Source organism: Mustela putorius, unplaced genomic scaffold (genome assembly GCF_011764305.1).
Source record: "Mustela putorius furo isolate JIRA1106 unplaced genomic scaffold, ASM1176430v1.1 tig00003834_pilon_pilon_pilon, whole genome shotgun sequence".
NCBI classification, from domain to species: domain Eukaryota; kingdom Metazoa; phylum Chordata; class Mammalia; order Carnivora; family Mustelidae; genus Mustela; species Mustela putorius.
In genome coordinates, this window is record NW_025421987.1 from 135,005,465 (window position 1) to 135,020,140 (window position 14,676).

General features: G+C 44.5%; 2 protein-coding genes across 29 annotated transcripts in view; one reads left to right on the top strand and one right to left on the bottom strand.

Annotated features, from left to right (window-relative positions):
• The window catches only part of MLH1 (mutL homolog 1), a 52,800-nt gene extending 48,944 nt beyond the window's left edge, over nucleotides 1–3,856 (top strand). Inside the window, exon 22 of the transcript XR_006609296.1 lies at nucleotides 3,255–3,856. The gene's annotated coding sequence lies outside the window, so the exon portion shown is untranslated. The remainder of the gene's footprint in view (nucleotides 1–3,254) is intronic.
• LRRFIP2 (LRR binding FLII interacting protein 2) overlaps nucleotides 913–14,676 on the bottom strand; it is a 106,744-nt gene continuing 92,980 nt past the window's right edge. For 23 of the 28 annotated variants that reach the window (XM_045089106.1, XM_045089104.1, XM_045089105.1 and 20 more), the window contains 7 exons: nucleotides 12,769–12,870; nucleotides 12,357–12,489; nucleotides 10,762–10,811; nucleotides 5,762–5,882; nucleotides 3,171–3,250; nucleotides 2,486–2,590; nucleotides 913–2,061 (listed from right to left, as the gene is read on the bottom strand). In XM_045089106.1, the coding sequence (XP_044945041.1) occupies nucleotides 1,951–2,061; nucleotides 2,486–2,590; nucleotides 3,171–3,250; nucleotides 5,762–5,882; nucleotides 10,762–10,811; nucleotides 12,357–12,489; nucleotides 12,769–12,870 (702 nt within the window). In that variant the 3' untranslated portion in view covers nucleotides 913–1,950. The remainder of the gene's footprint in view (nucleotides 2,062–2,485; nucleotides 2,591–3,170; nucleotides 3,251–5,761; nucleotides 5,883–10,761; nucleotides 10,812–12,356; nucleotides 12,490–12,768; nucleotides 12,871–14,676) is intronic. The other 5 variants (XM_004759386.3, XM_004759385.3, XM_004759382.3 and 2 more) reach the window with 3 other exon arrangements.

Consider the following 14,676-nt stretch of genomic DNA (forward strand, 5'->3'; position numbering starts at 1 on the left):
AGCCCTCTGGGCATCTGAAAAGAATTCTTAAAAGGCCTTGGAGATTTTATAGATCTTGCTCTGGTTTGAGTCTTTGGTATTCTAATTTCTGATATCAGCAGATATGAATTACATTGGTCCATATGCCTCTGGAAAGAGGTGCCGAACATGTAAGAGGCTCTGGTGACACTGAATATGGAGAAAGCTGAATTGATAATGTTACTATGTACTTAACCAAAGCTAATTAATTTTTAATGAAAAAAAAACTTGCGAGAAGACAGCAGTCCTTACAGAGTTTGTAACTGGTATGCATCTTCAGTGAGCCCCCTTTGTTAATGGATCTGAATCCTACCAGCTTAAGATAAAGTTCTAGTTATTCTTGTCTGAAGGATGACATAAAATTACAAACTTAAGCTGTAGGTGTCATTACAATAAGCTGCCTTAACACTAGCCTGCATTAACAGAAATGTGCATTGAGCACAGGGAGGAAGAACACCCACAGTACTGAGGTACAATCCAGATTACAAGACTCAGTGAAGAATGTTCCATGAGAAAGAACAGGGAACTCTACCTAATGAAGACATGGAGCCATTCCCTTTGGAAGAGACCAGGACAACAGGAGACAAATTTGTTGTACCACAAAAGGGGCAAGGTCAGGTTCTACCACATAGAACTTCGAAAAAGTCAAAGGGTGGCTCAGTAGTAGGGCTCGGTGAGACCAGTGGGGCACAGGCTGAGCAGCCCCCAGCCTGACTCCAGGACCTCACCCTCTTCCCCTCTCCCCCATTTCCCACATAGGTGATTACTGGTAGGACTATAGGAAATCCCCTCCATTCAGGACAGTGGTTTCGTATTTTAAAATTAAAAGGCTCATTGCTCTGAAGAAGGGGGTAATTTGTAGAGATTTTCTTCACATTCAAGTTAGCTGTAGCATCTAGTTTCAAGTCAGCTTTATTTATCTCATGTGCCTTTAATTCACTAGACTTCTCCCAGCCTTGGTTCTGAAGATACAGCCACCATCTCCATAAACCCACCTTGATTCTGAGGGCAAAAGCGAATCACAAAGCCTGCAGAGTAGCCACATTCGATGATAAAAGCCCCTTGAACTGAATGAATGTGTCAGTAGCCAGCTGTGGTCAGCAAGAGGGTGCGTTTTAATAGAGTCTTCAGGCCGACCTCCCGCCTGCCTGCTCCCCCCACCCTGCCGGGCTTGTCTGAGGTTCCATTCCACAAAGCAGCAGCAGATGAGATACTTTACATGAGATACAGCACAGCTGATGTTGAAGACGAAGGGCCCTGCTCTTACTTTAAGAGTGTTAGGCTTTGGACTTGCCCAGCCACATGCAACAAAGCAAGTTTTATATACACTCCCCATATCTTTTTCTAACATTTTCTTATATAAATTTAAATATTTTACAAAAAAAGGCTTTTTCCTCCAAACATAGAAATTTGAGTGAAACATATATTCCCCACCTGTGAACTTGGTTCTTCACTAAAATATAAATGCTATCTGAAATCAAGGGTAAGTGTCTTTTGACCGCTGGAGATGACTGAAGTCTGAATTGCACCGTGGAGAAGGCACTTGTGTTTTCCGAGGTCTCCAGCCGAGTTATCTCATTGGGCACTCACAGAGTTGCTGTCCTCCGGAACCCGTGCCAAGGCCTCCGAGTGCCCAGTCACTGAGACAGTTGGGGAAAAGTGGTGAGTAAACTTGATTCTAAAATTATGGAAATAAAAAATAAAAACAGCATGGACCAGCTCTTAGTCTAGAATCAAACTACAAACGAAATCCAAAGTGTTCATTCATGAAGATTCAAACCTGTTCCATTCTCTCATAAATTATAAAATACAAAGGTGGCTATTTAAATGACAAAACTCAAACAGTACTGAAGGGGGTCTGTGTCAATGGACAAAAAGTCAGTCCCTCTGGGAGGGGCCCCAGAAGCAGCACCTGGGCCAGAGGGTAGCCTCCTACTGCTGGGCCAGAAGTGCTGTCCTGTTGGCCTTCATCTTCTCCAGCCGCTTGGCCAGGTGGCTGTTGGTCATCTCCATCTCCTCAATCTTGTCCAGTGCTGTTCGTAACTGCAGACAGGGAGAGCTGGGTCACTTCACATGGTCATACGTGAACCCCAGTGCCACCTGAGCACCCTCCACCATGCCCCCCCACCCAAGAACAGAAGTGCTGCCAGCTCGGCCTTGCATGGCACCCCGTGGCCTCAGCTCTCTTCTGCCAGCTGGCAGTGCCCAGCAGGGACACTGAGCCTCAATCCCAGGAAGGGCAGACAGCAGGTGGGGAGACAGACCAGCTCTACAACAGAAGGGAGACCTGTCCTTTCTCTTAGTTTCTAATTGACCAAAGCCTAAAAGTAAATGGCAGTCACTGTGCAGGTCAAAAACCAACACCAAAGAGGAAGAGCCTCCATTGCTATTCCCTTAAGACTTGGACCCAGGATTCAGTTCCTCAGGCAGCAAAGGATCTTTTCTTTAAGCATGCAACAGCAGGTACCTCTCGCTGTAGCTTCCTCTTTTCCGCCTTCAGTTCATCCTCCACTTTCTCAGCATTCTCCGCGGCGGTCTTATACCTCAGCACCTGGCCCTCGAGCCGGCTGATCTGTCAACAAGAGAACGCGAGCCTCTGCTAGTGAGCACCGGGAGCCCCTTTCTCGCAGCCACATGGAAACACAGCATCATTAGAAATCCCAAGTCATCCCCTCATGGTGAGTCATAGGGCCTCTCAGAACCCGACGGCTATTTATAGATCAAGAAATGTCCCTGGAGAGGATTACAGCTGGAGAGTCATTACAGAGTCAATTTCCCATGTTAAGTTTATGATGAACATATTATTTAAGTGCCAAATTAACATTGCAGGACAAGATTCACTGAATGGAAAAGCATTTGGACTTTCTGAAAAGTGCAATAAGGGATTTTCAAGCTACAGTCTTCCTAAAGTCTCTTAAAATAATCTGGAAAAAACAATTATACTATAGTCTTGTGCATTTTTACAACTAACAAAAGGCTGAAGTGTCCTGCCAGGTTTTCTCTGCTGGTTTTTCTACTTTGAGAGCTTTTACAGAGACCCCACTACAGAGACAGCCCAAGGAAAGCTGGGTACCCCTGGAATTGGCCACTCAGATGCAGGAAGTTGCAAAGGGAGTGTTAATCACTTGGTAGCATGCTAAACAAGTACTTACACTCTGCTCCAATGTGGTTATATCCTGTTCTGCCTTTGAAAGCTTAAATTTATATTCACTAATTTGTCTATTGGCATCTCCTAGAAGAGAAGAGAACAGTCAATCACCTGTCAGCAGCTGTGACCTCAGGCAGTGACAACCTCTGCAGCCCAGGAGGGGACAGTAAAGTGGAAGGAGACGAACGCAAATGCCCACGGGGTGGCCACAGCACCTCTGCAGCCTGGACTCCAGAATGGCTCTCTTGCCAGAAGCTCTAACACCTGATCCCAGCATCCCTTGGACCAGGGAGTTGGAAGAAAATGTGACTCTTTATGCTATGGTGTGGGGAGGCTGACCACTGAGGAGAGCCCTATCAGTGCATCAGTGGCCCCCGACAACCTTACGTGCCGCCCTTCCCCCAGGAGCCTCCAGTTTCCCTCACCTTCCTTCCTTCCAGGCTCCCTTCTGCTGCCATACCTCGAGGACCCTTCCTTGCCCACCTCTGACTCATGTCCTCAGCATGCCTCTACTTAGTCTCCTGTAACTTCACCTTCCCTGTCATGTTTTTAATGGCTTTTCTAAGATGATCATGCCTTCTAAACACTGTGTACCTGAGGAGAGGGGCCATGGCTCTGCCATCCTTAGTCTACCTCTGTATCTCACCAAGGGCTTTGGGCCTGTGCTTAATAAACATTTGCTCAAAGAAATGCTTTTCAGTAACATTGTGATAATGTGATGGGCAGACTTCTAAATCATTAGTTGTACTTCTGACCTAAGAAGTCATTTAAAATAAGTTTGAAAATTCACTCCAGCCAACCAAATTTCACAAAAATCACCTGAAATGATTATAGGGTAGGAATCATAAGGCCTATAGGAGATAAACCAAATCTAAGCCATCTAACTTAAGAACCTTTCTGCTTTTCCACATCATTGAGGTTATAACTACTTCTATAATCTTCAGGCAGAGATTCTTCTCACAGGTAGTTAATGTCACCTGGAAAGTAATAGAGCTATAAAACTGTCTCCCTGAAGGCCCCTCTGGCAGTGACAGACAAGAGTTCCTACTGCTGGGCTCTAAAACAGAAGCTTCAGGATCTGGTTTTAATCCTTCATCCCAGACACTTACTATCACAATGTGTTGCTTCCTTCTCGTGGCAAACCTCCCTTTCCTTCCTGTTTTCATGCTTGCCATGAAATTCCATTCGACCACACCATGCTTCCATCCCCGGGCTTCCTTTGCCGGCCAAACCCAGTCTATCAGGTCCCACTGAGCCCACCTCGTTCGACAGTTCACTCTGGGTCCTTCCCAGACACTAGCTCCATAATGCCCACCCGCCCTAGAAGCATTCACACGTCAGGCATGCCCGTTCTCCCTCAGTGTGACTCCTTTTGAATTTGCTGCTTTAGGCCAATCTCTTTCAAATCTACTCCCTGCCCTTCTTTAAAACTGTTGGTAGCCACTGTACTGGTCCAGCTGATCCTCACAGCCTCCCAGCTAGTCAGCCTGCCTTTCCTCATGCCCATCTTCATCTATCCTCCATGCCAAAATATTTCTAGAATATTCAATAAGAGTCACAAGGGTCCCAGCTGATCTCTAATTAAGGACATGATACTAACTTCAAAAGGCAGTATTAACAGTATTAATAAGCTTTAATCCAAGACGCCTTTTCTATTTAGCCTAATGCAAAAATATTTAGATGAAAAGGCCATGGAATAACCGATATTTTAAAATAAGTTATCAGAAAAGCCACAATTAAAATTGAAAAAGTCTCCCCTCTCCACAAATGATACATTATCAAACTATGTAAGAATGGCTGCTGACCTCCCCCCACCATGGAGATTACATTACTGTGGACACAGAAGGCATTTTAAAACAGCATGGGGGGCGCCTGGGTGGCTCAGTGGGTTAAGCCGCTGCCTTTGGCTCAGGTCATGATCTCAGAGTCCTGGGATCGAGTCCCGCATCGGGCTCTCTGCTCAGTGGAGAGCCTCCTTCCCTCTCTCTCTCTCTCTGCCTGCCTCTCCATCTACTTGTGATTTCTCTCTGTCAAATAAATAAATAAAATCTTTAAAAAAAAAAAAAAGCCAGCATGGGGTCAAAAGTAGAAAGGAGAAAAACTGCATGAGGTAAACTGAAGAGGCTTACTCTGGCCTTGTTTTAAATTCTTATCTATAAGGATTCATTTGGTTAATAAGAAAACTTCCAGCAAAGTTCTAAAACTGTTCAACATTAGTATGAGTTAGTTCCAAATATATCCTCCCACTATCCAAGAGAGATTCCACAAGAAAAATATCATTGGGAAAGGTGCTGTATGGGAGCTGACAGTTGACCCAGGTGTGGAAGAGGACAGTGCCAGGAGGACACGATTTCCAAAATGTCTCTAGAAATCACTGCACAGAAGGGTAAGAGCACTAACCCAGTCCTCTCTTACTCCATTCCCTGAAGTGCAGAGGCTGCCAGAAGGCTCTCCCCGGCCAGACCACTGAGATCAGGACTACACTCTGGACTTGCCAAGGATTAAGCCATCTTTGTAACATGGCTCCCCCAGAGATGCACGTGGGAGACGGGCAGCCTCCCCATGGAGTGGCGCTGGCCTGGCCAAGGTACCTACTCTGCATCTCGATGAACTGCAGGTCAGAACCATTGTGCAGCCCCGCCATGTCTGCTGCCGAGCCCTCACTCCGAGAGCACTTCTGCCGCTCCTCCTCCAGCTGCAGCTTCAGCCTTCGGATCTGAAGCAGAAAGAGAGGGCCATCATGAGATCCACAGGACACAGTGGGTCCTTGGCCACACAAGTCATCCGCCCAGAACCTGAGTGCCTACCACGGGGCCACGGGGCCAGATGCGCTAGCGACAAACTGGGAACATCCAGAAGGAGTGAGCTCCAGGACCAGGTGTCCCAATCAAAACAGCCCTATTTGATGTTGTGTGTAGGCTGGTGGAACAGCAGATCTTTTCAGCGTTTTTCACTACTTTTATTCAATTCCGTTTTTAATAAAATTCCACAGGCAGTTAGGTGTTTGTGTTTTGTCTTAAAATTGGGGTAAATATCCTAGGCTAAATATTTAGGAAACTTAAATGTTAAACATTGAATTCAATTAAATACTAAAATTAAATTTAATTAAAATATTAAGTATTAAGTATGAACACTTAAATATTAGGTTAAATATTTAGAAAACCTTCTGTATACAGAAACAGTTGGAAACGTATTTTTTAGTTTGGCTTTACAGGTGATCTACCTTATTTTACCCATAATAAAGGATATTTATAGTTTATTCATAACAGCTCCAAACTGGAAATGATCCAAATATCTATCAACAGGAAGCTGAACAAACTATGGCACATCTACCCAGCAAGGGGAAAGCACTACCAATAGGTGCAACACAGCTGAATCTCAAAATAAGTACACTGTGTAGAAGATTCCAGACAAAGGAAGAGGACATACTATGTAATTCCAATTATATAAACCTCACAAAATGGAAACTAATCCACAGTGACAGAAAGCAGAATAGTGGTTGCCTGGACAGGGGGAGAGAGGAAGGCTGAGGAAAGAAGGCTTACCAAGGGACACTGAAACTTTGGAGGGGTTATGAATATTTTCACCATTTTGATTGTGGTCATGGTTTCGTGAGTATTGTTACAGGTTGACTTGTGTCCTTACAAAATTCATATGTTGAGGTTTTAACTCCCAGTACCTCAGGATGTAAACTCATTTGTAAATGGAGTCAGTGAAGATGCATTTAGTTGAGCTGAGATGATACCATACTAGAATGGGGTGTGCCCCTGATCCAGTATGACTGGTGCCATACAGAGAGATAGGCACGTACAGAGGGACGACGATGTGAAGACACAGAATGCTATCCACAAGCCAAGGAATGCCACAAACTGCCAGCAAAGTGCCAGGAGCCAGAGAGAAGTGTGGGACAGACAGCCCTTCACAGGCCTCAGAAGGCACTGCCACTGCTGTCACCCGACCATGGGCACTTGCTAAATCTCCAAAACTGTGTAGACAGGACACTTCCATTCCTCTAAGCTACCTCTGTGGTACTTTGTAGGGGCCGCCCTCAGAAACGAATACGGTAGGACATTTGTACACCCTAGGTATGAGCAGCTTATTCTATACTAGTTATACCTTAATAAGGCTACAGGGGTTTTTAATTTATAAACTGAAGAAACTGATAATGAATCAAATGCGAAGGGATTCAGTTTTGGGAACAGACAAGGCCCAGTGGAGACAGGAGCCTGCACACACGGAAAACAAGATCAGATGAACAGACACGTAATGATGCTAAGGCCCCCGGTCCGACCTCAATCCCCAGGATCCTGCCAGCAACACTGCTCCGTGGATGCAGAGTCCTGGGAGATGTCTCCCTGTAGAACTGTCTGCCTAGACTAAGGTAAAGACCAACATACCCACATCAAAATTTCCCAACAAAACACCCAGCCACATCAGCCTTACATGTGCTAAAAGCTGCCTATCAGGGTTTTAGTCACCACCGGCCCTGAAACTTAGGGCCAAACAGCATTAGTTAGGAAATAAACTATGCAGATGGAAGGAAACAACAGAGAACAGTGACAAACTGTCAATATCCTCTGAGGTAAGTAAAAATATCTACATCCGGAAAACATAAAGAGAAACATAAAGCCAATGGAAGTTTTCAAAGATGAAGTTGAGAAAATCTTTTTAAAGTAGAGCAAAAGAGATCAAAAGGGATGGACAAACAGGAGAGAAACAAAAAAAGTGCTGATCCCAGAGGTCTACTGCCCCTTCCTTCAGAAATCAGAGCCATTTTTCCCCCAAATGACTACAACTCTTACCAGGAGAGTTTGGGGAGCAAACAGCTCAGAACTACAAGGGGGAACTGCCTCTGTGACCAAGACCAAGCCTCCCCAGGCCACCTTTGCCCTTCATCATCAAGGGTCAAGGGTGAGTGTGATGCTCAGAGTTAAGGGGGCTTCCCTAGCTGGTACCCCATCAACAGTGGTCAAAGGGAAGCCTGGGCACTAGGACTAAGTGGGCCATATCCCCAGTGGGGAAAGGGTGAGCTCTGCACTGGGAGGGAACCCATGCTTCCCAGACACCTCCACCCTTTCAACATCTCCCTTGAGTGAACCAGGACTAGTTCTTCATTATCCCCAGTATCATTATGTCCATCTCAAAAATAGTCATCCTCTTACACTCTTCCCTGAAGGGCTCTGTACAGCTGTCACCCCCATCTGCACCTTCTAACCCTTCCCAATGCCTAAAAATCTGGATTACCATTTCCCCTCATCCTCAGTCTCTTCTCTGAATGGTCCCTTTATCTAGTGTGTTAGCAGAAATCCACTCTCCCCTGAGAAGCCTGTTCACTCTGCAGCCCTCTGACCTTCTGGTGATTTCTCCCAGAGCCCTCCTACCACTGGGCCTGAAAACAGAACACATGACCTGCTTTTTGTGCGGCTGCCCAACTATTCTCCATCAGTGCTCCCTAAAATCCCTACTTCCTGACCTCTTCCCCTCTGATTCCACATACCAACCACCCCTCATCACTGCCATCGCCCTACTCCTTCACCACTTAGCTCCTGATTTATGCTCCCTCAAGTATAGCCGGAGCAATTTAAAGATCCACCTACATAGAGAATTTCTCCTATGACCGATGGCAGTTTCTGGAACACCTCCTCTCCAAGGATCTTGCCATCACTATTCTCCCATAGTCATATACTGGATTCTCCCACTTGATTAAGTGCAGTCCCTGCATGAGTTAGTCCCATTATCTTTTCTCCAACCTCTACTCCTGGTCTTTCCTGCTCCCTCTCTCAGGAACCCAAATCCCAGTCCTTCAATCCCAGTGATATTTCCCATCTTTCCACTGGGCCTTGACATCTTCCTGGATTACCCATTAGCCTCATTACCCACTTCATCTTTGGGGTCATCATTATCAATACTCTGCTCCATATGCCCTCACCTCCTCTGCTTAATTATACTCCTGGGTAAAATCCAACTCCATCCACCCACGCCTGCACCTATGGCCACTAAATGTGGCTAGAGAAACACATACAGTAAGTGCAGTCACACAAACTTCGAACATACCATATAACTTACATATTCATTCCATCTATTATTTATTGTCTGGTTTCCTCCTACTAGAATGTAAGATCTGTCTCCTAGTGCAGGGATTATTTAGCTGAGTAGTTCATGGAAATATGCCAAACGCCTAGAATGGAGCCTGTTAAAGAGTGGCATCTCATTCAACATTCGAATGACTGAACAGGAGTTTCAAAAAGAGATAACAGATTATGGGAAGGGAGAAAAACAGTCAAAAAAGTTTCCCAGGATTGAAGGATAGAAATTCTGAGAATTGACTGGGGCCCAAAACATGCAGACAACTCCAAACCACATCACTGTGAAACCTCCAAACAGGAAGGAGAAAGTATGATAAAAGCCACTAAAGAAAGGAAGAAGTCACATACCAAAGATGAAAAATCAGAATGCCCTTAAAATCTTCAACATGTTGGCTTCCATACTGGAAGCCAGAAGACAATGAAGCAACTTCTTTAAAAAAAAACAAAAAAAGAAGAAGAAGAAGGAAAAATTCCAAGAATTCTCTAACCAAACTGTAATCAAGTAACAGGGTAAAATGAAGACATTTTGAGGCCTCCAAAGTTATGAAAAATTTATAGCCTATATATCCTTTTCTCAGGAAGTTACTGGGGGATGTACCAAAAACAGAATGAATGAAAAAGGAGGAAGGCCTACAGCATTGCTAAAAGGGACTCCAACCTCAACCACAGGCAGAGGAAACCCTAGGCGGGGACAAAGGGCAGCCCAGCTGGGCGTGGAGGGAACAGGCCATGAAGTTCCCAGGGGGCCAGGTCTGATGCTCCAAGAACCAGCAAGCAGAACAGAGAGAATACTTGGTGCACCGCAATCTCTAAGAGCAGATTCAACTACTGCTGCAGGCGCAGCAGCGACGCAAGTCATAAATACACAGGAAACCCAGCAGAGTAAAAGAAAAGCCGTAGTATTAACTCTGGGGGAGCGGGAGCTGTGATGACGAGGGAAGGCAGCTCTGGAACGCTGCGGGGCTCCATAACAACTGCTTACAAGTCCCAGTGACACGTGCCGACGGGATGCACGCTGTGCCTTTGCTGGGACCAGAGATGGGAAGGGTGTGCATGCTGCTGGGGACAGAAGGCTAGATGGTTCTCTTGCACAGAGAGATGTCAACAGACAGTGCCCAAAACAGAACTATCAAGAAGCAACATGAGCGTGTGGGAGAGAAATACATGAGAACAGTACACATGGAAAGAATCTGCTGAACCAATCAGCATGGTCAGGGTAAAGATGAGGAGGCAGAGCAGGAAACTTCTGTCTTTACAAGAAGCTTTGTAGAGCTATTTAACTCCTTAAACTCCACGTCTCATAATTTTTTTAAGAACAGGAAACAACAAAAAGGCAAAATATGAATTTATCTTTTTGTCCTTCAAATCCTGAATTCAATCTTCAAATCTTGAATACTGATGTTTGAAATAAGTGCATCTCTTTCTTGCATACATTTTAATTTGCTTTGCCATGTGATTTATTTAGTCCGTTAAATTAACATTATCTTCCAGTGAGAAGAATGCCTTTACCTGTGATAGTAGCTCTTCCTTTTCTCCAGCAAGTTTTCGTAGCCTGACATCTAAAACAAATGGAAAAGGTTGTAAACTAAATTTGTGAGGATATAGTACAGAAACAATTAAAAATCATTCTTGAAATTCAGAAACAGCAAAAATCTGGTAACTTATAGCTCTCAATTATCAAAAGAAATGAAGGCTTAAGTTCAGTGCTAAGGAAAAATACTTAATTATTCAACACATATTTCCATACAAAAAATAGCTATCAAGGCACTAAATATATTTGCTCCCAAGGGCAGTGACTTTCCACTGAAAGACAAACCAAAGTACAAAGATCACTTCCTTGTTTCAAACATGTTTTCACAAGCAGACAGACAACTCGAATGCAGGGTGCTCCAAGGTTTAAGCCTCACAGGAGCAAATAAAATCTGGGAGAGAAGACAGAAGGGGTACAAGAGGGCCTGGGTAGGGAGGCTGGAACAGGGAAAATGGGAGGACAATGCTGAGGAGCAAAGGCCCTCAGAGACTAGTGAGGGGAAATGGGGAAACTCCGAGTTTCAAGTAGTCATGGGCTAATCTGAGGCATGGTGGCAGGATTGCTAGGGCTCACTCCTGGCCTGGGGGTTGGGCTGCTGCTTCCCAAGCACGCCATTAAAACAAGGCCCTTGGACTGAGAGGGGCCAGAGATGAGTAAAAGCAGCAGTCAGCGCTGAGCCAGAGCCTCCTCCAATCAACTAGGGTCACGGCCGAATGTTAAGTGCTGGCTTCCCAGTACCTTCCCAACAAGCAGAGGAAGCCCTGGGCTGCCTCCAGCCACACACTCTGCATTCTCTACAGCGGCTCCCACTGCCCCGCCCACAGCCTCTGTCCTATCAAAGTGATCTGTCTCTGCAATTCTGTGCCTCAGAGAATGTGTTTACTAACTCTGAAAAGGTCCCAGTCCTCTAGAAAACCTACACATTATGAAAACAAAAGGAAAAAAAAAACATGAGCTGGTGTTAATGGAGTATCTGTGCCACTTTCCTTCCTCTAGAGCTGAATTCTTAGTAGAGCCAATGGATGAGCATCTGCGTGGTTTCCTGGGAGAGGTGTTATTAAAGTCTCAAAGGCTTAAATTTAAGACACTTAGATGTTAAGAGGCTCAGAAGCCTTGCTCTAGAAAAAAACACTCCTCTGACTTCTTGGTCACCTGTTTCTTGCCTTAAGAAATGCGGTGGCACTGCAACCCTGGGATAAGTAACAAAGCACAAAACTAGACTCTCCAGGAAAAAGAAACTTAAATCACACTTGGGAAGTCCCCTACCAGCCCACAGGTTCCTTGGGATGCATATGCTGGATTATCTCTTCCCGGAAGGTTTGTATTTAAGTAAAAAAGCAATGTGTTTACACCAACAGTGTTTCCATGCAGAGGCCATACAATGACCCAAATGCTGGTTTCCCAAGTTCAAGGATGCCTAAAGACTCTGTGCCCAGATTTCTTCCTGTTAAGAATTTAGATAAACCTCAGATAGACTTTGTGTTGTTTTTGTTTTCCAAGATGGGATATGAGTAAGCCGGAAGTCTAAGAGGACAGTAAATCCAAGCCGACAGAGCAGCAGCCAGTGTCTTACCTAGTGGACCCTCTCCTGCAGACTCCAAGACCTGAGCAGCCTCCTGAGACACCACGGTGATGGCTCCCACCACTGGTTCATGATTGACATCCCCATTGGGAGTGCCATCAGGGATTATAACTAAGCCACGTTTCTGTGGAAAAGGAAAAAAGCCACCATCACAAAACATGGCTAACACGGAAGCAGTAGTATGCTCTGTGAGGTGACCCTGCGTCAATATGTCTGCCACAGGCAACACTGGGTTAGAACTAATTACACGGAATATAGGTCCGTAGAAGAAATAACTGAAACCTACCAAATCTGCACTGAAGAGTGAATGCTAGGATGTCTTCAGGCTGGGAAAGATAACAGGATGAAAGGAAGGAAGAATAAAGCATTGAGGAACTTGAACTCCGGGCTAAAGCTAACGTACCTCTCCTGTCTTCACTGTCTCCTTCAGGTCAGCCAGCTCCTCTCTGAGCGTATCGCGCTCATTCCTAAGGCAGGCAATGTATTCTTTCTGTTTCTCTAGGGCCTGGTTTTAGACAGGGTAGCAAGGGAAAGAATGGCACAGAAAAAGAGCAAGTGAAAGAGGCAGCAGAGTGTACCTAATTCAAATAAACAAAGATAAGGCCTTAAAAGACAAGGGAGCGGTAAAGCTTGGAAACCAGCAGTTAGGTATGGGCAGAAATACAAAGTCATATGGACACACATCTGCACAGGAGGGTTTCAGCAAAAACTGGTTAGTCGTGCATCAGTTTGCCAAAACATGCTTATCACATCAGGCAGGAGAACTGATCTTTCTTTTCCAGTTGATGGGGAAAAAAAAGAAAAAAAAATAAAAAACAGGAAAAGGAAGATGAAGATAGCAGTCATATTAAAGTTTTCCTTACTGACCTTACTACATTTTCATATGGTGACCAAAACAAATGACTACATTTTATGTTTAACTAAAACTGTTCATCAGGATACAGTGAAATTTTTTTAATTAAGAAAATTAAAAATTTTTTAGTTAAAAAATTTTAATGGCCCTAGAAGAAAAAATAACCAATATATACAAGGTATTTTAATTAAATATTGGCTGTAGTGATTGTTCCGCAAACAGTGCAGCAAAATATTCCTCAAATACCACTTAATTCAAAATAGCTAATCTCCAAAGGGATTCTCAAGGACCTGTTTTTTTGTTAATTTAGTTAAATACAATTAAGAATCTGGTTTCTGATACACCTTTCTAAATGGGAAAAAGAAAACACTGACAAAATAAATACAGCCCACCTATGGAGTGCAGCAGAATATGGGTTTGGGGGTCAGGCTTTTGAGTCCCAGCACGTACTAACTTACCTAGGCCTCAGATTTCTCATCTGAAAACAGAAGGGACAACACGTACACAGCATAAGCACTGCTGCCATGCACGACTCCCAGGAAGCGCTGAGGAAAAGCCCAGCACTTTCTTTCCACTTGGATCACCCCCACCACTGCCTGAATCACAACTGTCAGTGCTGAGGCCAACAGGGCAGAAGCAGGCACACACCCAGGTTATCAGTGACAGAACGAATCTGTTCTATGGAGGCCATAACCCAGAATTCAAAACATACCCCAGGCAAGCAGCCCATGCAGATACCTGACAGCTGAACTATTCTGAAAAAACCTTTCACTACATCAGTGTTCCTGTATTTAATATGTTCTGCCAACAGCCCCAACAGGCCAAGAAGTTAAACTACAGCAGGTACCTTTCCTCTCAGTTTATGGGGTTAGAAATGAGCCAATGGTTTCATTACTGACTGCTGAGTAAGTGGACAGTGTTCTAAATCATTCTGATCTTACGACAAGAGAAGCTGGCAGCCACCAACCATGAGGCTCCAACTGTACAACAGGCACTGCTACAGAGACATGTAATTTTGCCCTAATATATTATTTTTCCCTTCTATATCCTGTACTTGTCTTATCCCCATTTCACAGATCAGAAAATTGAAGCTCAGAAGTTTTATATATATACATTTTTTTGGGGGGGGCCCAAAGTCGCAGTAAGTGCCAAAGCCATAAAGTAAATCTAGTTCTTTTTGGTTTCAAAGCCTTTGCATACTTTTTCTCTATCACAGCCCTAAGAAGGCCACAATTCTGTTTCCTTACGGTCATCCCAGATGCGCTGGAAAAGAAGCCTCTAAGTAGCCCTACACCATACTTACCCAAACTGCAACAACAATATCTAATTTCCTTTCAGCAATTTACATTCACACCATATGGCGTGTCTTGAGTCTGCCTTCATATTAATCATTTAGGCATTTATCCTAACACTTCAAGCTACTATTACCACTCCACTGCATTAATAACAAATGTTAAG